General features: G+C 56.4%; 7 protein-coding genes across 7 annotated transcripts; 3 read left to right on the forward strand and 4 right to left on the reverse strand.

The window, feature by feature from the left end:
• Nucleotides 1-6032: 6032 nt before the first annotated feature.
• Nucleotides 6033-8045, reverse strand: IUM83_13902 (Aspartate aminotransferase; the record flags this gene model as incomplete). Its single annotated transcript, XM_067938604.1, has 1 exon — nt 6033-8045. The coding sequence occupies one exon, from the start codon at nt 8043-8045 to the stop codon at nt 6033-6035; it is 2013 nt and encodes a 670-aa protein (XP_067785648.1).
• A 1067-nt stretch (nt 8046-9112) lies between these two features.
• IUM83_13903 (Aspartate aminotransferase) lies at nt 9113-11108 on the forward strand (the record flags this gene model as incomplete). Its single annotated transcript, XM_067938605.1, has 4 exons — nt 9113-9524; nt 9607-10064; nt 10157-10381; nt 10434-11108. 4 exons carry the CDS (start codon nt 9113-9115, stop codon nt 11106-11108), a joined length of 1770 nt encoding a protein of 589 aa, XP_067785658.1.
• A 3100-nt stretch (nt 11109-14208) lies between these two features.
• IUM83_13904 (CMGC/MAPK protein kinase) lies at nt 14209-16513 on the reverse strand (the record flags this gene model as incomplete). Its single annotated transcript, XM_067938606.1, has 3 exons — nt 14209-14805; nt 14882-15714; nt 15787-16513. 3 exons carry the CDS (start codon nt 16511-16513, stop codon nt 14209-14211), a joined length of 2157 nt encoding a protein of 718 aa, XP_067785650.1.
• A 339-nt stretch (nt 16514-16852) lies between these two features.
• IUM83_13905 (DNA mismatch repair protein) lies at nt 16853-19813 on the reverse strand (the record flags this gene model as incomplete). Its single annotated transcript, XM_067938607.1, has 9 exons — nt 16853-17509; nt 17584-17711; nt 17792-18035; nt 18120-18455; nt 18528-18711; nt 18783-18970; nt 19056-19196; nt 19264-19357; nt 19431-19813. The coding sequence occupies 9 exons, from the start codon at nt 19811-19813 to the stop codon at nt 16853-16855; spliced, it is 2355 nt and encodes a 784-aa protein (XP_067785649.1).
• Nucleotides 19814-19957: 144 nt separating this feature from the next.
• On the forward strand, nt 19958-21263 carry IUM83_13906 (uncharacterized protein; the record flags this gene model as incomplete). The annotated part of the gene is made up of 6 exons (XM_067938608.1): nt 19958-20076; nt 20270-20345; nt 20443-20529; nt 20600-20944; nt 21015-21121; nt 21188-21263. 6 exons carry the CDS (start codon nt 19958-19960, stop codon nt 21261-21263), a joined length of 810 nt encoding a protein of 269 aa, XP_067785663.1.
• Nucleotides 21264-21461: 198 nt separating this feature from the next.
• Nucleotides 21462-23059, reverse strand: IUM83_13907 (Xaa-Pro aminopeptidase; the record flags this gene model as incomplete). The annotated part of the gene is made up of 3 exons (XM_067938609.1): nt 21462-21542; nt 21614-22583; nt 22662-23059. 3 exons carry the CDS (start codon nt 23057-23059, stop codon nt 21462-21464), a joined length of 1449 nt encoding a protein of 482 aa, XP_067785661.1.
• A 296-nt stretch (nt 23060-23355) lies between these two features.
• On the forward strand, nt 23356-24138 carry IUM83_13908 (ribosome biogenesis protein NSA2; the record flags this gene model as incomplete). The annotated part of the gene is made up of 1 exon (XM_067938610.1): nt 23356-24138. The coding sequence occupies one exon, from the start codon at nt 23356-23358 to the stop codon at nt 24136-24138; it is 783 nt and encodes a 260-aa protein (XP_067785664.1).
• Between the last annotated feature and the right edge of the window lie 96 nt (nt 24139-24234).

Here is a 24234-nt window from a genome sequence, read left to right on the forward strand (position 1 = left end):
TTCTTTCGAACAGCAAAAGAACGGAGAGCGAGAGTGAAGAGCTGTCTCAGCTCTTCATGGGAAGTACCACTGAGAGTGAAGACACTCTCAGTGCGAAGACGAAGCGAGAGCGCTTCGAGGAACAAGGTTGGGACTCGCTGAAGTCGAGTCCCTATTACGAATTATTGAGGGAGTACAAAGACGTACTCCCGGAAGAGATTCCTGCGAAGCTTCCACAGGATAAGGGTAATCAACACGAGATTGATCTCGTGCCGGGCACGAAGTACTGTGTCACGCAGCAGTGGCCACTGCCGCGAGAACAAGTAAAAGCGATCGACGACTTCTTTGAAAGTCGTCGCAAAGCAGGACAAGTGCGGGAATCGAAGTCCCCGCACAGTGCTCCGACATTCTGTGTCAAAAAGCCACAGGGCGGATGTCGCATCGTTCATGCGTATAACAAGCTGAACGATGCGACGGTACCGGCGCAGACGCCGATACCGCGAAAAGATGTTATCATCGATTCGATGGCCGGGAGCACCGTTTACAGTGCTCTCGACTTGCGAGATGGATTCTATCAAATCCTAATGCGTGAGAGCGATATCCCTCTCACGGCAGTGAGCACGCCAAGCGGCATGCTCTGGGAATGGCTAGGAATGCAGTGAGCACGTCAAGCGGCATGCTCTGGGAATGGCACGGCACTGAGCACGCCAAGCGGCATGCTCTGGGAATGGCTAGTAATGCAGGGGCTTAAGAATGCCCCTGCGACTTTCAACAGGTGCGTGACGCACTTGTTGCGCTCGGTGCGCGACTTCGCGCCGAGCTACTTTGATGATGTGTTCATCCACAGCCGGGCTGTGGACGGGAAGACCAACGTAGAGATGCACAGGGTGCATCTCCGGAAGCTACTTGAGCTTATGCGAAAGCATAAGCTCTACGCGAACCTGAAGAAGTGTATCTTCGGGGCGAGCGAGATACCCGTCCTCGGGTGTCTCGTAGGGAAGAATGGTGTTCGCCCTGACCCGGAAAAGGTCAGAGTGATTAATGAATGGCCAACGCCTTCAAGTGTCAAGGAACTGAGGCAGTTCCTTGACTTGGCCACGTACTTGTGCAAGTACGTGGAGGATTACGCGGGCAAGATCCGCCCGCTGTCACAGCTTCTTAAGAAGGAAGCTGTGTGGAATTGGACACCCGATTGCCAAAAGGCATTCGATGCTGTCAAGCGGGGCTTGACTGAGGCACCGATCTTGGCAGTGGCTGACCAAGATCGCCCATTTCACGTAGTGTGTGACGCATCCGATTTCGCGATCGGATGCGCGTTGATGCAGCACGATCACGAGGGCCGTGATCGTGTCGTCTACTACCAATCGCGTCTGCTGAAGCCAGCTGAGCGCAACTACCCGGTGCATGACAAGGAACTCCTTGCCATGAAGTACGCACTCGCAAAGTTTCGACTGTATTTGCTTGGAAGTAGACCGTTTGTGGTCTACATCGACCATGCATCACTGCGCACTGCAGTGACGTCACCACACATATCACAAAGAATGGCGAGATGGCTCTCATTCTTTGCGGAGTATAACTTCCGGGTCGAATACAAACCCGGAAGATTGAATGTAGTGGCCGACGCGTTATCACGTCGGCCGGACTACGCAGAAGCTGCTGAAGTCAATGCCATTGACGCCATGCGATCGAGCAAACCCACATCGTCTCTGTTGGATGATGTGAAGGCCGCGTACGCGCACGACGCGGACACGAAACTCTTGCTGGCCTATGGCACAGCGCCTTCTGACAAGTCCCGTCAGAAGCTGCCCAAGCACCTTCGTGCGTGTGCACACCGCTATCGAGTGCACGACGGAATACTGCTTTACAATGCAGTCGACGACAACGCGGATCGCGTTGTCGTGCCAAATGACCATGACCTGCGACTCAGGATCATGTACGAGTATCATGATGCCCCGACCGCGGGACATCTCGGACGTGAGAAGACTTACGTCCTTCTCACGCGCGACTTCTACTGGCACCACCAGTATAAGTGGGTGCGCAAGTACATCCGTGCTTGCGAGGTATGCCAACGCGTAAAGCCTGCGCCATTCGCGCAGGCTCCTTTACAATCACTACCGACTCCGTCGGGGTGTTGGAAGTCCATGTCTTTGGACTTCATCTTTGGTCTTCCCCCGGACAACGGAGGGAACACCGGTGTTGTGGTCTTCGTCGACCGCTTCAGCAAGATGGTACATCTTGCTGCGGTGCCGGCAGAAGTGACCGCGAAACAGACGGCCCGTCTGTTCGTCGACATGGTGTTCAAACACCATGGCATGCCGAGCGACATCGTGTCGGACAGAGACCCGCGCTTCACAGCGCACCTGTGGCAAGAAGTGTTTACACTTCTTGGGAGTCAACTTTCAATGTCGACTGCGGATCATCCGCAGACGGACGGTCAAACCGAGCGCGTGAATCGCGTGCTCGTCGATATGTTGAAGGGCTACGCTCACTCGTTGCAATACTGGAGCGATGCGGCATCCACGTCTACCGAGTTTACTCGGAGTGATGGCTCCCACTTTAAGTGGGGGAGGATCTACGACTGCAATACAGAAGCCGCAGAAAACCGCTGACACTTGCACAGTGTCAGCTGCAACAATGGACAAACCACATGAGTCTGCGCAGGGCGCAGATTCCCCCAACAACAAGGACAAGGACCACGGGTCTGCGCAGGGCGCAGACACCGCAAAGAACCACGCAGAGGCCGGGCCTCTAGCGGAGAGCGAGCTGAATGACTTCAGCTCGGATGCAATCAACTTCCTTACCAAAAGACAAGCCGTAATCCGGTTTGTCCAAGACACAATAGCAGCTTCTGTTGATCAACAGAAGCTGAACGCAGACAATGTGGGCAGAGGCAACACAAATGAATTCAAAGTTAGTTCATTGATTTTGTTAGCTACGCAAAACCTGCCTAAACATGCAGTTTCGGACTTCGGAGCAAGCTTGCTTGCTCCGCGCTTCATCGGGCCGTTCACTGTGTTGGCACGGCATACACGCTAGACATACCGTCTAGCATGCGCCTCCACCTGACCTTTTACGTCGGACGGCTGAAGCCATACCTGCAGCACGAGCCATCTAGCTCGGCTGACCCGAAGCCTCGGCAGGAGCCGAGGCAGAAGCGGAAGCCTTGGCATCGGCGACGAGCAACCTCTCCTCCAGCGCGCGGACGCGCTGGAGCAACCCCTTCATCTGGGTCCCCAACTCGACCTGGATATTCGAGGCGGTCTGCGAGACCACCGCGACTTGGGCGTCCTGGTTCGCCAGCTCCTGTTTCAGGGCGGCGAACTCAGCGCACTGCAGACCCTCCACGGCGGTCACCCGGTCGTGGAGAGACGTGTACTGATCAGCCCGGGGCTGACCATACCCGGGGCGTGTTCTCACCCCCGCCACCGCCGATCCGTGACGCCCGTGGCTCAACCCGCTGGATTGTTGAGCGGATTGTTGACCATAGTATCCCGAAAACGAACCCTCAAGGGGCTCGTTTTCGTATTCGTTGGAGAGGATTTCCTCCCCATCAAGATACATGGAAGCCGCGGAATTCTTGCTGGAGGACATTCCGGAAATGGTGAGGGCGTACGATGAGCACTACGCGCTGGCGCAGCGGAAGTAGTGCGAGCGCTGCGATCATCGTTAGCGCCCGAACCCTCACGTGCTAAGAATTTAGCACGGAGCTCTTTGAGACTCTCGGGCACACGGAACGACGCGTACCCGTTCAGGTCGCGGTCGCTCAAGCGGACTGCGCCTGGGAAGCACTTCGCGCACTGAAAGCCCTCGGGCACAGTGCACGGCACGTTCGCTTCTTCCGCTGCAACGTGGAGTTGCTCCAACGTTCCACGCTTCGAGTACGTCTCGAAGCGATCACGCGCTTGCTTAATCCGATCACGGTAAGCATTCGGCTTCTTGTTGAAGTTCTCAACAAAAGCATTCCAACTTTGACAAAGTGCCTGCCACTCGAGCACTTTGCTGCGAGAAGATGTCTTCTTGCTTTGGAACCATCGGATCTCATGGAAGAGTCCGATGTAATAATCGCGCCTTTGATGCGTTTCCGCATCGAAGTGCAGCTCGGCAGCCACGGTGTCATCTTTGATGGCGCTGCATACGTACAGCGGCACCTCATTCGGAGGTACCGAGTTCCCATACCGGTCCGCGATCTCGGACGCGGACGGCATCCATGGATCGCGCGCTGCAGCAGCAGCGCGCGGAGTACTGAGAGCCCCAGCGGAAGCGAGTGGGGTATCGCTCTCAGTACGCGAACGCTTCGAACTCGAAGCGTCCGATTCGTCCCCTTCAAGCGGGCGAATGTTCTTGGCATGAGGGTCGAGCGATTCGCTCGACACTGAGGCTTTGCGCTTTGAGGATGAGTCCTTCTCGTCCTCCATGTCTTCATCATCGTCGTCGAAGTCGACGACGTCGCCATACTTCGCCTTCTGGCGCTCGAAGTAGTCATCGATGGAGAGATGACTCTCCACCGCCTTCGGGTTCTTCTTCTGGGGCGCGCTCATCGTTGAATGAGCGCTTGTTTCTTCTCCAAACGTGGAGAATTGACGAATGGTCAATTCAGAAGATTGACGTGCGGAGACCCCGCGCGTCTAACCATAAGGGGGGATGGTGTAACGGGGTTACACGCACAAGTGGCTACAAGCCACTTGTGATTTTAACAGATAAATATCTGTTAAAAGTTTTAGATACTTCCTCACCTTGGTGTAAGTCACACTAATGGATACATTGAAGTGGGCCACCACAATGAGTACCCAAAAATCCTATTGGTAGAAAGCAGCATCTTTCTACCAATTAGAGACGTGCATATTAGCGGGCCAGCCGCTGTCAATCCCTTTCATTGATGATAAACAGTTTTAGCAGATTTAGGAGGAAGATCAATTCACAAACAATACAGTTCTCATTTTACCTAATCTAAGTCACTTGGAGTTTTATCTGATTTAAATTATATTTGTGTATTCAAATATAATTAACTCAAGTAATTACTAAGTACTTACGCTTCCTCACACACGTAGCGCAACGTGTAAGCTAAAGTAGTGAGTCAAGTTAGACCCACTACAGAAAAGGTCGGGAAGCCCCAGGTTATGTACCGACTCGCCTCTCAGAAGGCACGCATGACACAACAAATGACTCATCCGGTTTCACAAATCAGGACCAGTATTTAAATTCATGTTGTATCGCGATATGGAGACGAGGTCGCTTGTAGTGCAGTAGCCATCCAACAGTGACCCAACGCCTCGATCGCCGTACTCGCGTTTATTGTTTTCATGCTTTTCGCGCTCCAGCGATATCAACAGCGCCTTGGTGAGACTGTTTCGGGGATGTGGATGTGTGTTCGCTCCACGACTTTGCTGATCGCTGTACAAATCTGATATAGCGTTAACATACATCTCAACTATAACAGCGCTGATTTTCCGATCGGAGCCCTTGGTCCTAACGTTTCTGTCGACGACTTCTTCTTGTAGGAACAAGTGCATCTTTTCTGCAGTAACCTGGTAACGAGTAGTTTCATGGAAGCCCTTGCGATTACGCCATACTTTGAACTTTTTTGCTTTGGTGCGTAAGCGCGAGTTGTATTGGCTGGACGTGCGTCGTGACAATGGTCCAAAGTTGCGTGGGCGCTCTCCTCGAGCTCGACTTGCAGTGCTGGTGACTTCATTGTGCCGTAGCGATGTTTGCCTATTTTTACTAACTAGGAGTACAACAAACTTTGTTTTAAAAAGCTGTTACCGCAGTCGGTAGACATAAATGAGGGACGTCGTCCCCATAGCATGGTGCACTCAAATATAGTGATCCCTACCCCTAAGAAGATAACCTCTCATTATTGTATCTGTGAGTCGACGGAGAAAAACTAATAAGGGATGTTTTCGTCAACCACTTTCATCCCTTCAGGATAGATATCCTGATATCTACTTCTCATCGGTGCGTGGAAATGAACACAATCGTGGACACAGTTACGTAATACGAGAAACTATTAATTAGTTGGCTTACACGTTGCCCTGCACGACTAACAACTAGACTTACTCGAAGGTCAAGGACTTGAGCAAGTTCTCCATGCCATCCATGGCGTGCGCAATCGCCTCCATCGAACTCGCGTACGAGATGCGCATGCCGAACTCGTCACCGAACTCCGAACCGGGCACCACGGCGACGTGAGAGCTTTGTAGCAGGTGCGCGCAGAAGTCGTCTACGCTCGCTAGCGTCACGCTCTTGTCGGCCGTGAACGCCTTCTTGCCCTTGAAGTAGCTCGACAGGTCAAGGAACACGTAGAACGCCGACGTAGGGTACGCGAAGCGCACGTTGGGCATGGCGGTCAGCCGCTTGACGATGTACTGGCGCTTCGTGTCGAGGTTCTTCATGACTTCCGTGATGCGGCGCTCGCCCTTCTCCATGCACTCGAGCTCGTACGTCAGCGCCTCCACTGCAGCCACCTGGCCCACCGTGTTTGGGCACGACGTCAGCTGCGCCTGCAGCAGCGTGCACGGGTCGATGTAGTACTTTGGTGCGGCCAGGTAGCCCACGCGCATGCCGGTCATGGCGTGCGCCTTGGAGAAGCCGTTCACCAGCAGCGTGCGCTCGTACATGCCCGGCAGCGTCGCGAAGCTCACGTGCTTGCGCTCCGGCACGCCCTCGTCCTGGTACAGCAGCTGCTCGTAGATCTCGTCCGAGACGACCACGACGTGGCGGAACTGCGGCTTGCGCAGCACGGCCGCGATCCGCTCCAGGTGCTCGGGGCTGTGCAGCGTGCCGGACGGGTTGCTCGGGTTGCACAAGATGATGGCCTTGGCGTCTGGGTGCGCCGTCAGCGTCTTCTCCAGCTCCTCCGGGTTGATCAAGTAGTTCTCCTCGAGCGTCGTGCGCAGAGGAATGGGCTCCGCGTACACGAGCTTGACGATCTCCGGGTAGTTGAGCCAGTAGGGCGTCGGGATGATCACCTTCTGACCGGGACGGCACACCGTGTACAGCGCCTGGTACACGGACTGCTGCGCGCCGTTCGACACGAGCACCTCCGTGGCCGGGTCGTACTTGAGCCCCTTGGCCTTCTCCAGGTACGTCGAGATGAGGCCGCGCAGCTCCACCAGGCCCTTCATGTGCGCGTACTTGATGTTGCCCTCGATCATGGCCTTGGCGCCAGCTCTCAGCACGCGCTCGTGTGGGTTGTAGTCGGGCTCGCCCACGCACAGCGACCACACCTGCTTGCCCTCGGCCTCCATTTGCTTGGTCTGGCCGTGGATCAGCACGGTCTTGGCAACCGTCACCTTCTGGAACATGGGGTTCAGCGGGTACTTGTCGGCCATGGAGATGTTGGTGCCGGTCTCGAGGCGGCCGGTCTTGCGCGTCAGCTCGGCCGCCGTCAGGGCCTCCTCGCTCTGCGCTGTCGCGTACGAACCCAGGACGCGCACGAAGGCGCACATCTCGCTGAGCCGCCGCATGGCCGCCGCCATGTTGGCGTCCGTGAGGTGGCCCTGCACGTCTACGTAGAAGAGGTACTTGTACCTGCGGGTGTCCACCGCCTTCTCTCCATGCTGCTGCGGCGCTTGGCCGTCCCAGGGGCGGCTCTCGATCTTGGTCAGGTCCAGGTCGCGCTGCGAGAAGACGGCGAGCGCGCGGGTGAGCATACCCCTGGCCGTGCTGTCCTTGAAGCCGAAGACCAGCGACGTCTTGAAGTCGACGCCCGCCGTCTTCTTGTCATCCAGCGCCAGGTCCTCCTTCTTGGACAGCAGCAGGAATCGCGTGTACGCCGACGCGTCCTCCGGCACCGGCTCCCGTTGTTGTTGCTGCTGCTGCTGCTGGTCGTACTCGCCCACGACGTGCAGACCGTACTTGAGCAGCAGGTCGTAGTGGGCGTGAATGCTGCCGAGCGTGGACGACTCGATGGGCAGCACGGCGAAGTCCACGTCCTCGCGCTTGACGGCGGCGCACGCGTCCTCGGCGCGCTTGTAGGCTACGGCCGAGGCCGAGTTTTCCACGAAGTGGCGCGCGGCGCGCTCGGCCTCGCCGCCCTCGTACGCGATCTTGAGCTCAGTCCCCATGACTCGGGCTTGAAGTGGCTGGAGGATCGGGTCGCACGAGCTTACTGCAGACGCTGCCAATTGGGGAATGGGAGCTTCCTGACGCCAAGTCGCCAAAGCGGTCGGAGGACCGTGGGCTCCACCGTGTCGTGCGCGCGAGCAGCGCGATGTCCCTGACCTGCACTTGCACCGGGTGACAGCACCCGCGTCACCCGACAGGACTAACAGAGCGAGTCAAGCTAGCTTGACCGCCGCTGTGCATGATCAGCATCGGCAGCCTGCAATGCTTCAGTTTCGGTGTCGGCGACCCAGCAGCATGTTTGGTCGCAGACGCCCTGGCTATGGCGACCAAACGCTTGATTGGTCGCGGACGGCCTCTTTTATGGTCGCTATCCAAGCAGAAAACCCAAACTGGGTTTTATTAGAACCCTTCCAATTAATAAAAGGGGAAATTCCAAATTACGTCCGTAATTTTGAACTAATTCGCTGCGAGCCATCTTACCGGAAGGACTGTAGAAGTAATATAACTGTGTGCATTCGATCTGTGTGTTTGTTATACGAGTTTATCACAGTGTACGTTTGGTGCACGCAGCCTTCTCTTATGGTGATTACGGTTCTCTACGGATGCTTTTTTGGAATTACGGACGTAATTTGGAATTTCCCCTTTTATTAATTGGAAGGGTTCTAATAAAACCCAGTTTGGGTTTTCTGCTTGGATAGCGACCATAAAAGAGGCCGTCCGCGACCAATCAAGCGTTTGGTCGCCATAGCCAGGGCGTCTGCGACCAAACATGCTGCTGGGTCGCCGACACCGAAACTGAAGCATTGCAGGCTGCCGATGCTGATCATGCACAGCGGCGGTCAAGCTAGCTTGACTCGCTCTGTTAGTCCTGTCGGGTGACGCGGGTGCTGTCACCCGGTGCAAGTGCAGGTCAGGGACATCGCGCTGCTCGCGCGCACGACACGGTGGAGCCCACGGTCCTCCGACCGCTTTGGCGACTTGGCGTCAGGAAGCTCCCATTCCCCAATTGGCAGCGTCTGCAGTAAGCTCGTGCGACCCGATCCTCCAGCCACTTCAAGCCCGAGTCATGGGGACTGAGCTCAAGATCGCGTACGAGGGCGGCGAGGCCGAGCGCGCCGCGCGCCACTTCGTGGAAAACTCGGCCTCGGCCGTAGCCTACAAGCGCGCCGAGGACGCGTGCGCCGCCGTCAAGCGCGAGGACGTGGACTTCGCCGTGCTGCCCATCGAGTCGTCCACGCTCGGCAGCATTCACGCCCACTACGACCTGCTGCTCAAGTACGGTCTGCACGTCGTGGGCGAGTACGACCAGCAGCAGCAGCAACAACAACAACGGGAGCCGGTGCCGGAGGACGCGTCGGCGTACACGCGATTCCTGCTGCTGTCCAAGAAGGAGGACCTGGCGCTGGATGACAAGAAGACGGCGGGCGTCGACTTCAAGACGTCGCTGGTCTTCGGCTTCAAGGACAGCACGGCCAGGGGTATGCTCACCCGCGCGCTCGCCGTCTTCGCAGCGCGACCTGGACCTGACCAAGATCGAGAGCCGCCCCTGGGACGGCCAAGCGCCGCAGCAGCATGGAGAGAAGGCGGTGGACACCCGCAGGTACAAGTACCTCTTCTACGTAGACGTGCAGGGCCACCTCACGGACGCCAACATGGCGGCGGTCATGCGGCGGCTCAGCGAGATGTGCGCCTTCGTGCGCGTCCTGGGTTCGTACGCGACAGCGCAGAGCGAGGAGGCCCTGACGGCGGCCGAGCTGACGCGCAAGACCGGCCGCCTCGAGACCGGCACCAACATCTCCATGGCCGACAAGTACCCGCTGAACCCCATGTTCCAGAAGGTGACGGTTGCCAAGACCGTGCTGATCCACGGCCAGACCAAGCAAATGGAGGCCGAGGGCAAGCAGGTGTGGTCGCTGTGCGTGGGCGAGCCCGACTACAACCCACACGAGCGCGTGCTGAGAGCTGGCGCCAAGGCCATGATCGAGGGCAACATCAAGTACGCGCACATGAAGGGCCTGGTGGAGCTGCGCGGCCTCATCTCGACGTACCTGGAGAAGGCCAGTACTGGTACGACCCGGCCACGGAGGTGCTCGTGTCGAACGGCGCGCAGCAGTCCGTGTACCAGGCGCTGTACACGGTGTGCCGTCCCGGTCAGAAGGTGATCATCCCGACGCCCTACTGGCTCAACTACCCGGAGATCGTCAAGCTCGTGTACGCGGAGCCCATTCCTCTGCGCACGACGCTCGAGGAGAACTACTTGATCAACCCGGAGGAGCTGGAGAAGACGCTGACGGCGCACCCAGACGCCAAGGCCATCATCTTGTGCGAGCAACCCGTCCGGCACGCTGCACAGCCCCGAGCACCTGGAGCGGATCGTGCTGCGCAAGCCGCAGTTCCGCCACGTCGTGGTCGTCTCGGACGAGATCTACGAGCAGCTGCTGTACCAGGACGAGGGCGTGCCGGAGCGCAAGCACGTGAGCTTCGCGACGCTGCCGGGCATGTACGAGCGCACGCTGCTGGTGAACGGCTTCTCCAAGGCGCACGCCATGACCGGCATGCGCGTGGGCTACCTGGCCGCACCAAAGTACTACATCGACCCGTGCACGCTGCTGCAGGCGCAGCTGACGTCGTGCCCAAACACGGTGGGCCAGGTGGCTGCAGTGGAGGCGCTGACGTACGAGCTCGAGTGCATGGAGAAGGGCGAGCGCCGCATCACGGAAGTCATGAAGAACCTCGACACGAAGCGCCAGTACATCGTCAAGCGGCTGACCGCCATGCCCAACGTGCGCTTCGCGTACCCTACGTCGGCGTTCTACGTGTTCCTTGACCTGTCGAGCTACTTCAAGGGCAAGAAGGCGTTCACGGCCGACAAGAGCGTGACGCTAGCGAGCGTAGACGACTTCTGCGCGCACCTGCTACAAAGCTCTCACGTCGCCGTGGTGCCCGGTTCGGAGTTCGGTGACGAGTTCGGCATGCGCATCTCGTACGCGAGTTCGATGGAGGCGATTGCGCACGCCATGGATGGCATGGAGAACTTGCTCAAGTCCTTGACCTTCGAGTAAGTCTAGTTGTTAGTCGTGCAGGGCAACGTGTAAGCCAACTAATTAATAGTTTCTCGTATTACGTAACTGTGTCCACGATTGTGTTCATTTCCACGCACCGATGAGAAGTAGATATCAGGATACCTATCCTGAAGGGATGAAAGTGGTTGACGAAAACATCCCTTTTTCATCCCTTATTAGTTTTTCTCCACTCACAATAATAGTTCCTATCTGCAGCCTGGCCAACATAGCTTCTCAATTCCACGTAAGGTATGGCGTCACCAGAAGGAACATCGCCGTCGTGTATCAACCTTGTCCTTATACATGCACACGGGTGGGCCAGGTTTTCAAGGCTTCTACGTACGTGGAAGCATGTGCAAGTCAGCTACTATGGTGGCAAGTACTCTATCCAGCGACTGTTTGCTCTCGATGAGTATACAAGGGGTACTTCGCTATCTCGCGTTCTCCTTGTTTGCATTGGCACCCCGATGCCTACAGTCGCGCTTGTTTTGATCCAAGCATCGGTTCCTCTACAAGATCCATCGGCGGGGTGGCGTGAAAACTATGGCTTCTGGGTTCGTGTTGGAATAGTAACATTCGCGATCGCCATCCTGGTCTCGGACCAATCTAGGTTCCTTATCGATGGTGTTGTTATATCTCGACCCCGACAAGTTCTACTGTCACTGTGCGCATCCGGTATGTTCATCGTCTGCTCTGCTACTATTTCAGTTCATTTCATGTTCCCCGTTCCCTTTTTCGCGATAACGATGGGTCCAGTGTTCTACCCATTGCTGGCTATATCGTATCGACTCGCAGTAGGCCGTCGTGTTTTTCGCCACATTTTGCAGCGTTGGGATCAATTTGCACGCTTCTTCATGTTTGTGTGCATACAAGTTTCGGTTGGCACAATCTACCCGGCCTACGAAGCACTCTTTCGCTACGCTGAAGGTTCACGATACCAAACAGTAGTGATTCTCCTTCTACCTATACTGAAAGTAGTGGCAAAAAATAATGTGCTTCGATGCATGACACACATGGAAGACCTGGTCTCCGAAGCCGTCATCTTCACGGTCGACTTTTTCAACGCCATCTACATCGCGACCTGCATGCAGAGCGCGACATCAACTTTTGCCGTGACAGCCACAGACCTATCACAAACAGCAATTATGTTATACGGTCTCCACAAGCGCACGCTTACTACGATGTTGAGACTCCGTGTTGTAATTGGCAATGCCCAGATAAATGACGATTTGGCAAAAACTTTGACCCTGTTGTGTCGAACTCCAGAGAAATTTAATATACAACTTCGTGCGGATGTTCGAGTGAACTCTTGTTTTCCGCATGCTCTATCAAGAGACAACAAGAATAATCTGGATAAACTGGCCAACCTTTCAGGCACAAAACACACCAGAAGCTCCCCTACAAGGGACCTTACCATCCTAGCAGCAAATCCTTTAACCTTCAGGCAGCTCGAAATGTTTTGTGCAACAAATTGGATTGGAGCTATGTGTCAAGTTGTACCTGAACCAGCGGCAAAAACGCAAAGAACATTTAACCAAGGCGCATCCAAGCAGATAGATTCACACCGCGCTCAGTCGTCAGCAAGACGAAGCAATGTACTACGAGAGACACTCGAGGTGCTTTTCTCAATGGAATGCCTCGTAGCGACAGCATATTTGGAGGCTGCCGTCCCTTTCTTTTATAGCTGCTACATTGTGATCATGGTATTCTTCCCCAGTGCCCAGTATCACTCAGAATTGGTCGGCATCACGAGCGATAATATGGGGTCCAAGGTTCGCGTTTTGCTTCTTTTTGGCCTACTTCAAGTGTTTTCATTTGTGGTTCTTGTCCTGATGATCAAGCGCAACTGCGGAATGCAGGCATGGTACCACCTTGCATTCGTTCTTGATACGCAGATGCCGCTGATCCAGGGGAAACTCATAGTCTGGGTGGTTGTTACGATGTGCTTTCGTGTGGTGCATTTCGGTACGTTGTTAGAATATGCCCATCTGCATTATACCTACGATCCACTGATACCAATGATGCTTTCATACATCTTCGTGGCAGGCGTTGACTTCACGTTCCGTTTTCATTACTAAAACTGGTGCACGCAACGATCCAGAAAGTGAAACAGCACACTCGAAAATCTACATCAACGATCGTGGATATGCAAATGCACCGAAGCAATGGTGATCGACATTTTTCTCTTTAATAAATCTCGTGATTTTGCCACTGAAAAGCCGTTGACGATCGTATCAGGCCTAGTATGAAGTGTCGTGAAGTACAATCCCGTCAGCCTTTGTCGCTCAATAGCATTACGAGACACCCTTTGGTGAAGGTACATTTACGTATAGGTTTCTGGCACGCAGTCGAACTGGAGACGTAAGAACAGTGGTGGGGCACAAACTCTTGCAATAATCAGATGTAAACTATTCTGCAACTTAAATTTGTCTCACACATGCACTCTGCTATTTACACCAAACAGGCTCGTTTTGGTGCAAGACCAATCATACGCGTGGGCTGCGTGCTGCTAAGAGCTCTGGCTGTCCTCATCGGGAACAGCACTGCTAATTCAGGTAATGTTGCACCGCAGGCGACCAGTTCAGTCGACAAAAGGTTTCTGCGAAGCCATGCCGACGGCGAGGAGAGATCGACCAAAGCTACTATTGACCTTTTGGTCGACCCCGTGAAGTTTGATGCCGCTGGGTGAGCTTATGAAGATGAAGGCCCTCTTCAAGTAATGGAATGCTAATGCGACGGTGTCGAAGCAGATCATCGCGAGCTTTCGCCAAGTACAGCTTCCTTGTCCTGGCATTCAACAGCCGAATGAGGATGGCTCAAAAGGCTGCCACGACCGCAAGAAATGTCGATGCTAGCTAGCGCATACATGTACGTAGGCTCCAGAAACAAGTCAATATAAAGGGTAATCGCCTCAAAACAAATCGTTGGGGTTGGCAGCAAGCTCAACGCGAGTCTAACATAACATATTTCAACACTATTGCTTCTTGTTTTACGGCAGTGCGAAGTTGTTATCAAGACATCCGAGTACGCTCTACCGACAAGCTCGTGTTGGGTCTACTACTCGTGATAAGTAAGTCGTGCTAGTCAGGTTTCCGATCGTTCAACCTTGCTTAGCCTTCTTGCTCACGCCACCATTCGCTTGCACTCCCCGAGCAGGAGCGCTCACTGCTGCGCCGTTTCCAGCAGCTGGGTGATAGAATCGAATTTCGCTTACCATCCGTTGGCGAATTTCCGCTACGTTCATCTTTTTCTCGTCAAATTCAAGCTGAATGGTCCCAGGCGCGACAATTTCCTCTTCCAAGGACCGGATGCTGGCGAGGTACTTGTGTGACAACGCTTCGTCGAGAGTAGCGCGCTTGCGCGGGTTCATCTTGAGCATCCACGTAAGCAAATCAATGGCCTCGGGTTCGGCACCAGGATACATCTCCTGCAGGTTGCGCTTAGGCCGAGGCGGCAAACTGCGCAAATAAAACTGCACGTCGGGGTCTGCGATCTCTGCGATGTCCTCCTCCTCCATTGTACCGAGCACGTCGAGGATCGTGTTCAGCTGGTCACGGCTATCCTGTGGCAAGGCTACTTGGCCAGCACCAGGACTCAGTGGAAAGCACGATACTCCGGGAAAAAGTGGCTCGCGCTGGTAGTGTGACGGGACACTACTCTTCTGCATACTCAGGAGCTCAGCAAAGATGCATCCCACCTACAATGTCAACGTAGACAAGTTAGTGGAACAGCTCGCTCACTGCCTCGCGCAATCCAATACAGTGGACACTTACAGACCACACGTCAATAGCGGCTGAATAATCATGGTCACGGAAAATAATCTCTGGGGCACGATACCAGCGTGTGACAACGTGTTCTGTAAGCTGGCGCTGAATCCGACGTGCAGGAGTTCGTGGGTGTACGCCGACACCCTGCAATGTAGTTTCGTCCGGGGTCGAGCCGTCGCCCAGACGTTTTCGCTTCCGTCCGGTTGTAGACGCAGACGACGAGAGTCCACGTGCCAGTCCAAAGTCGCAAATCTTAATCGCTACGGGCGACAGGTTCAATAGCACGTTGGCTGGCTTCAGGTCGCGGTGTACAATTTCGGCTGAGTGCATGTACTTCAACGCCTTGAGCAAGTCCAGCAGCAGCCACCTCAAGTGTTCCGCCGTAAGGAACTGCGGCGAATGAAGCAATTTCTCCAGATCGGACGGCAAGTACTCGAACACGACAAAGAGGTCCTGGAAATGATCCATGTCGAGCGGCGCGATGATCTCTCGAATCTGCACAATGTTGGGATGCCGCAGCTGACGCAGGATGCACAATTCGCGCAGGATGCGCTTGGCGTCGATCGGGTCCGAGAACACGTTCTGGATCTTCTTGATAGCCACGATCTCCCCCGTCGGCAGGTGCTTGCACCGCACCACTTGTCCGTAACTCCCCTGTCCCAGCACACACTCGATCGAGTAGTTCGGCGCAATCTCGCTCCACCCCGGAATCTGCGATGCATTCGATGAAACTGCAGCCACCGGAGCCGGCGCCGGCGCAGCAGCATTCTGCACTGGAACCTGCGCGGCAGCAACAGATGCCACCACATTTGTCACTGCAACTACCTGTGTCTCCGACGCTGAAAAAAAAAACAATCAGAATTCTCTCTCTCCTTCTCGAGTCCACCTCCACCTCAGCAAATAGCACGTACGTGTTCCTTGTGTCTGGTCCAGCATTGCAGGCGTCTCGGCCAGCGCCTTCTTGTCCACCATGGCGAACGGCAGGTGTGTGAGGTCCTGGGCCACCACGAGCATGCCGGAGCCCACGGGGTTCCCGACCAGCGGCGTGCACGAGCCCAGCAGCGTGACCTTGGCCTGCTCTCTGCTCATAAGCTCCAGCATGACGCTGGCCACGGGCGAGCCGCGCACGCAGTGGGCCAGCGCGTCCGCCAGCACGGCGGCCGTGGCCGGGGGCACGAGGTAGGGCAGCTCCTGGAGCAGGTGGCGGCCCGCCACCTCCTCGCGCGAGTAGCCGCACAGCGTCACGGCGCAGTCGTTCCACAGGATCACGCGCATGACCTCGTCCACCACGAACACGAGCGCGGGCGACGTGTAGAGCGACTTGCCCAGGCTGGCCAGGCTCTCGGTGCTGGCGCAGTAGCTCTCCACGCCGGCCACGAAGCTCTGCACGGCCGGCAGCGTCGTGTCCTCCAGGTGCTCGCCGATGGTCTGCAGCATGATCTTGCGCACGACGCTGTTGCGCTTGGCCGCGGGGGGCGGCGCGGGGGACGCGGCCAGGGGCGCGGGGGACGCGCTGGCGTTGATGGCGCTGGGCAGGACGGCCGGAAACGGCGCGGCGGGTGGCGCCGTGGAGCGCCCGCTGTCCGGCAGCGGCACCGACGGGTCGAAGTGCACCGAGTGCGTCTTGTTGCCGTTCATGGCGGCGAGGGGGGCGGGAGCGGGAGTGGCGGGAGAAGGGGGAGCTGCCTGCGCCCAAGCCAAGCGCCGTCAAGACTCGAGTACTAGGCGATCGTCTCCTGGCAGAGACCCCCTGCCTCTGATTGGCTGGAAAAGACGTGTATTACATGTGGAACTGGACTACGAGAGACGTGTAACGGAAGGTAGCCACTTGGGCCCAATGGTGTCCACGAGTGCCACGAGTGCAACCACGCCCACCACCTGCGCTTCTCGTGGCCAGCAGCGCCAAAGTATCTTTCTCAGCGGCGTCTCTGGGTTGCACATGGGACCAGGCGCGGGGCACTGCACCTGTCACTGCCACTAGCAGCGCTCGAAGATCTTGTAGAGGTTGGTGAGGCAGGCCACGGGCGTGATGAGCTGCGCGTCGTTGAGCTCGTTGGGCGGGCAGAACGCGGCGGCCTTGGTGGCCGGGAATAGCACGTGCTCCAGCACCAGCGCCTCGCGCTCGGCGCGACCCGGGTACCGCATCTCGCCGTACCAGCGCGCCAGCACTTGCGCCACGCTCTCGAAGCACGGCTCCTCCTCCTCCCAGCTCACCTCGGTGGCGAGGCGAAACACGAACTCCGGCAGCGAGTGGAGCGACGGCTCGTGGTCCGGTAGCAGCTGGGGCAGCGTGCGCAGCAAGCCCTGCGAGTCGATGTCCAGCGAGAAGTACTCAAACAGCATGGGCCCGTTGGCGATCAGCAGCGTCTTGATCTCCTCCGCGAGCTGCTCCCGCGGGCCGTCCTCCTCGTCGTAGCCGTTGCGCGGGTTCTTGAGCGCCTCCAGCACCAAGTCGTAGATTGGCAGCGGGGTCTGCAGAGTGATCGGCCGCGTCTCGCCGAACTGCAACAGCACCTGCTGGTAGAAGACGTGGAAAGCGACTTCGTCATGGCGCACAATGTACAGCTTCGTGCGGTATTGAACCAGCGAGAACTGCTTGTCGACGGTACCAACGAAGCTATGCTCGCGGAAGAGCTACCGGCACAGAAAGCAACACCCACAGCATTAGACACTTGACAAGGTCCTGGGCGACACAAACGAGCACGTACCCGCGCCAGCGCCTTGTTTTTATTTTGCCGAATCAAGCTCAGCAAGTTCTGGACACTCGATAGCATTTGCGGGCTCTGAGTCGCCTCCAAGCTTCCGCGGCGGTTGTCCTCGCTCTCTGGCTCAGGCTCTGTTGGTTCAAAATGTAAAGGGGAAGCTTCGCATCAGGTTGCAGTCTAAGCGTACGCAACTGCAAGCGCACGTTCGCACCTTGGCTGAGTTGAGTTTCAGACAGCTTCCTCTTCCTGGGGTTCGATGACTTTGCTGCACTGGAGTCGCTCTCCGCGGAATCGTCTCGCCTAGATCTTCTTTCTGGGCTGGTGTCGCGATCATCTGCGGTGCCCTGAGAACTTGACTGCGAGAGCTGCGATAACTGAGTTCTTTGCGACTCCAGAAAGCAGTATTTGTCTATCGTGTTAGAACGATGATCAGTTCTCACCAGGCGCTGTGGTGCCTGTAACATTAGTACATCAACAACCACAGGAAGAGGTTTGGTGAGGTATTCCCTTGGATAAACCTAGCTCGAGATCAAGCTTACCAGTGCCGGTTGGTACTTCTTGGAGGGCGGAGTCGGTTTTTGGCTGAGATCAATCTCAATCGAAGCTGCAGACCTGTCAGCTTCATCCTCACTATCACTTTCGCGCTTCTTCATTTCCTCATCGCTTGACTCGACTTCTTTTTTCTCTTCCTCTTCCATAACACTTTCGCGTCGACGCTGCTTGGCTGATGCATCGCCGCTGCTTGCTGAAGAGATACCCAGCATAGCAGTGATCGGCTGGACAGAGAAGCTTCGGCTTTCATTGCTACCTTTAAGCCGCTTTTCAATCGCTTGGCTAATTGAGTCGACGATATCTTCTTCATGCAGGAAGTGCACCTATGGTCCACGGGGTTGAATAGATTAGCCCAAATCTTCTCGTCAACTCAGAATGCAATGATTCCCACGCACCTCTCGCTTTGTCGGATGCACGTTCACGTCGATGTTGCGAGGTGGAAGCTCCATGCTTAAATATATGAACGGATGTGTGTTCTTCGGTAAATACAATGAGTAGACGTACTCACAGGCACGCTTTAGTGATGGACACTCGACGAGCCGGTCGTTAATAAACAGGATGAAGTTGCTTTTCCTCAGACTGCCAGAAAACCCAGTCAGGTTAGCATAGGCAATGCTAGGCGCACTCGAGAGCAACACGAGGAAACGTACTGGTAGTTGACGTTGCTGATGTAGCCGCGCACTTTGCGTTGCAGGTCCATCGAGCCTGCAGCCGTGGCATCGCGTTCATTTTCGAATGGCGTAAGCTCGCCGGCAAGCTTGCTACCGTAAATCGTGCGAATTGCATCAAGTTGCGTGGAACTTTGTGTCGTATTGACACCGCACGACGACTCACGATGCTAGAAACCACAGGAGCGCAGCACCGGTCAGAGACCACCACCACCAACACCAATCGCAGCTACGTGTACCAGCCCCTCGCAATACCTTCTTGCACACAAAGCCCACTCCTTTCGCGCCGAAATGGACAGCATACTTCTGCACCACATCCAAGATGCGACTGTACTGCTCCGACGCATTCTTCAGCGCCTGCTTCCTCGTGCTCAGATTGTAAAACAAATCCTCCACCTGCAGCCAGCACAGCACTCAGCATCTTCCTACCACCCCTCAACCGTCCAAACTCCAAAGCACCCACCACAATCTGCGTCCCGTTCTTCCCGGCGCACGGCTTGGGGTCCTTGGACTCGCCCGGCCTCTTGGCCACGAGCTTCCCGTCGCGGTACGAAGCTCTGCCATTGCACGTACAACCTGTGAGCCCCCAGCACTTGCCTCACCCCTCTAAAACTCAATTGCACGCTCTACTTGTAGGCGCAGGGCTGGTCCGCCGTCCTGGACGTGATGGTCACGTGGGCCACGTGCGAGATGCTGGCCAGCGCCTCCCCGCGGAAGCCGAAGCTGCGGATGTCCTTGAGATCCTCGAAGCTCTTGAGTTTGCTGGTGGTGAAGCGCTCGCACACGATGTCCAGGTCCTGGCGCTGGATGCCGCGCCCGTCGTCCTGGATCTGCAGCAGCTTGAGGCCGCCCTGGCTCACAGTCACCGCCACGTGCGACGCACCCGCGTCCAGCGCGTTCTCCAGCAGCTCCTTCACGGCGTTGGCCGGCCGGTGCACCACCTCTCCGGCCGCGATGCGGTTCACCACGTCCGGGCGCAGCCGCTGGATGCGCGGCACCGTCGGCGTCGCCATGGTCGCTTCAATACTGACGTACTTTATCGCGGGAGATCGCGCGATTGGCTGAAATTACACTGGGGTACACTTTTGTATTTGGTGTCTGACACACAATGTGTACCCCCTCTTTCTCTTGGAAACACCACGACACACGAGGCCATCATGGTGGCGTTCAGCGTGTTCAAGTCGGCCAGGTACCTCTTCGACTGCGTGGCTGTCCCGGACGCGGCGCGCGCGCAAGCGTACCCGACGGTAGATTTGAACGCGTTGCAAGCGCTCGGGTGAGTTTTGTCGCGGTGGAAATTGGCGTAAAACGCACTGGATTAAGCGAAAAGAGCGCCTTTTGTGATACACTGGCGGTTGGTGCTTTTTTTCGGCGATGCAGAGCGTGGCACGCAACGGTTGACGCTTCGACCGCCTGGCGATTCGAGAGAGAAAAGCATTAATTATTTGGTGTTGCGTGGTAACCGGCAGACTCGACTCGGTGGACGTCGTGAAGCGCATGGACTACGCCGAAGTGGACAAGCTCGTTGGATGCTGCCCGCAACATGTAACGCAAGGCTAGCGGTGTTTCTTTGTGCCGTTGGAGTGGATAATTGCACTGACTGTTGCGTGTGGTTGTTGGTGTGGTGCTACGGTGATGATAGCCTCCGCAGACGATCGTCGTGCCGGCAACGCATGGCGACATCGCCCCGTTCCAAGAGTTCTCCAAATATCTGAAAGCCCGGCAACGGGTAAGACAGTTGCAAGGTGCCCCCGTTTAGAAAGTTGTAGGTTTTGATTCCTAGTCTGCCTTGGCGACAGGCTGGTGTGGTGGTGCTTAAGGACGGGCGTCTCTTGATATTGGCACCATTGAAGAGTGACGACTCGCGGCTCCGCTGCGTGGTCGTGAAGACAAAGCCAACACCGGGGACTTCGGCTGCACTGCCGTCCAATGTTACAGTGGTTCGCGTCGACGATACTGCACCTGTGGAACGTTTGCCTACCGGCTCGCAGAGTAGCACTCTACCGCCACCAGTGCCAGAACAAGCAGGGGAAAAACGCCGACGTGGTCGAGTTCGCTCTCGAGATCGTTCACGTACGCAGCAGGAAGAGGTAGCAGGCACAGTGCCCGAAGACTCGTCAGTTGAGCCGAATCAAAACAATCAGGTATCCTTGTTGATACAAGCAAGGTCTGTGGCGGCCATTGTTAGTGACGTGCGTGATGTGCATTTCATAGGCCGCAGTAGACACAGCAACTACTCCGCCCGCACCTGCAGAAGAGAAATTGGTTATGCTTCACAATTTGCCACGACTTGAGAGGGCGACTCGAATCGCCCAGCTCCGGTAAGTTTGATAGTTTTTGTCACTTGCAGTTGATCCACGCTGATCCTTTTTATTTTGCGTGTTCAGGCAAGAGTACGAGGCTTTCCACGCGCTCCACTACGACGTTTTAAAGGCATGGAGCAAATCGGATCCTGATAGCTGAACATTACCAAAGTGTACAGCATCTGCAGAATTGACGTGGTGAGTAGTGGTGCGTTCGCTTGCACTACAATATGGTATCGGCCTCCTCGACGTAATGGTCCCAATGTAAAGATTGACACTCCAGCAACGAGGGTGTATTATTACCGCAGCTTAGTTCCCACCCATGCGAGTAATGAAAACGAGATACTTACAGTTAGCCTTATTCGAAGCGCAACGCCTCCATCTCTTGCAGCTCCTTCGGCACCTTGGATGTCGTGATCTCAATGCCAGTCTCAGTGATCTAAAGCAATACAGCACACACAAAAGTTAGTCGGCAAATATCTTCCCCTTCAAACACCAGGCAGCCCATACCACAACATCATCCTCAATACGAATACCAATCCCACGGAATTCTTCGGGAAGGTTTAAATCGTTCTTCGGCAAGTAAACACCGGGCTCCACAGTGACCACCATGCCTGGAACCAATGGCGCGCCGCGCGTGACGTGGGGCGTGTCGTGGGTATCCATACCCAGGTAGTGACCGATGTGCGTCGGGTTGTACTTCTGGAACTCGCGGATTGCTGATCGCGAGAATGGACCACTCTTGTTCTTCAGAATGCCCAAAGCAATCATTCGCTCCATCATAAGCTCCACGGAGTAGTCATGCAGCTCGTTCAGAGTGATGGACTCCTTGGCTTCGATCTTGGTTCTCAAATGCTCGATGCATTTCTTCTGCACATCCAGCACAAACTCGTACATCATGGTCTGTCCGGTCGACAGCTCTCCACCCACAGGCCACGTACGTGTGATGTCGCTAGCGTAGCCACCAGCAACCTCGCACCCCGAGTCAACAAGCACCAGGTCGTGCGCACGGAGCAAGTCACGCTTCGCCAGGTAGTGAATCACAGCCGCATTGGATCCCGACCCCACCACGTTCGGGAATGCGTTCCACAGCGCGCCGTTCTTCTTGATGGAACCCTCGAACGTGGATCCCAGCGCCAGCTCCGACATGCCCGGACGCGTGTTCTGCATCATGTCGATAAACCCCTGCGCGCCAATGTCCGCCGCAAAGCGCATGCGGTTGAGCTCGTTCTCCGACTTGACCACACGCAGCTGCTCCACCAGGAAGTCTCCCGCGAAGAACTTGCTGTGGAAGCCCTGCGTCGCCTCCACGAAGGTCTGTGAGTAGCGTCCTCCGTCCGGCTTGAGCACGAACACCTTGTCCACGCCGGACAGCAGCTTGTTCATTGCCGGGGTCAGGTCCGTGAGCTGGTAGGCGTCGTCCGCCAGGTAGCGCTCCTTGGCTCCATCCAGCCCGATCCGAGCGCCGTCCCACTGCTCACTGGAGCCACACCACAGAACACCACGTCAGCATCATATTATGGGGGGCTATTTCAAGTGCAGGGTGGTTGTTGCGGACCTGTGCGGGTCGCGGGGGCGCACGAAGAGCACGAAGGAGCACTTGTTCTGGGTCTTGAGCAGCACGGCGTGCGCGTCGGGCTCCTCGAGCCCCGTGAGGTACATGAAGTTGCTGTTCTGGTGGAACTCCCACGGGATGTCGTGCGTCATGTACTTGACCTCGGCCGCGTTGGCGATGAGCGCCGAGTTGTCGGGCATGGTGGCGAACATCTTGGCGCGGCGCTGCCGGAACTCCTCGGCCGGCAGGCCGGGCTGCAGGCACCCGGGCTGTACCTCGAACGGGTTGAACGGCTCGCGGTCGCCGGCCGACGACGCGCCTGCCGCGATGGTCGACGCGGCCCGCGCGGACACGGCGCGCGCCCGGAGCTGCGCCACGCGCTGCGCAGCCATCCGCAACATGATCTCGTCGGGTATGCAGGATAGGATAGGCCGCCGCCCCTGTTGAGTTGACAACCTGGTACACTGTACCAATATGGACAACTGTCCCGTCTATCATCGTATTTAATTCCGTGTTAAGTACGATTGAATGGTTCGCTTAAGTACGAGCTTTGACTGGCCATGGCGACCATGCAATTATACCTGCGCTGGGCGAGCGACGTTCAGCTCCGAAAGGACCGGCGAGGCCGCAGACTAGACTAGCGCGGGACCAGCGCAGGGAGGAGGAACAGACAGGAGAGCCTACTAGCGCAGCCAAGATGCCGCAGCACGAGCACATGGAGATGCACCGCAAGCGCCACGGCGTGCGCATGGACGCCGCCGAGAAGAAGCGCAAGAAGGAGGCCCGCGAGGTGCACCGGCGCTCGCAGTTCGCCCAGAAGGTGCACGGCCTGCGCGCCAAGCTGTACAACCAGAAGCGCTTCAAGGAGAAGGCGGCCATGAAGAAGACGCTGGCGCTGCACAACGAGCGCACCAACAAGCACGCCAACGACGACGAGATCCCGGACGGCGCCGTGCCGTCCTACCTGCTGGACCGCGAGGGCGTTTCGCGCGCCAAGGTGCTGAGCAACACGGTCAAGCAGAAGCGCAAGGAGAAGGCCGGCAAGTGGGACGTGCCGATCCCCAAGGTTAAGCCCATCGCCGACGACGAGATGTTCAAGGTGCTGCGCTCGGGCAAGCGCCGCAACAAGGCGTGGAAGCGCATGATCACCAAGGCCACGTTCGTGGGCGAGAACTTCACCCGCAAGCCGCCAAAGTACGAGCGCTTCATCCGCCCGAGCGCCATGCGCTTCAAGAAGGCGCACGTCACGCACCCGGAGCTCAAGACGACGTTCCAGCTGGACATCCTCGGCGTCAAGAAGAATCCGCAGAGCCCGCTCTACACGCAGCTCGGCGTCATGACCAAGGGCACCATCATCGAGGTGAACGTGAGCGAGCTCGGCCTGGTCACCACCTCGGGCAAGGTCGTGTGGGGCAAGTACGCCCAGATCACCAACGTGCCGGAGAACGACGGCTGCATCAACGCCGTGCTGCTCGTCTAATTGCCGTTTATAACTATAGATCTTTCTGCAATCATATATCGCCTCGAAACACACACGCGCTCTTGGACACTTCGGCCAATGTGCTGATCATGGTAG

Source organism: Phytophthora cinnamomi (assembly GCF_018691715.1).
Source record: "Phytophthora cinnamomi strain GKB4 chromosome Unknown Contig77, whole genome shotgun sequence".
In the NCBI taxonomy this organism is placed as follows: Eukaryota; Oomycota; class Peronosporomycetes; order Peronosporales; family Peronosporaceae; genus Phytophthora; species Phytophthora cinnamomi.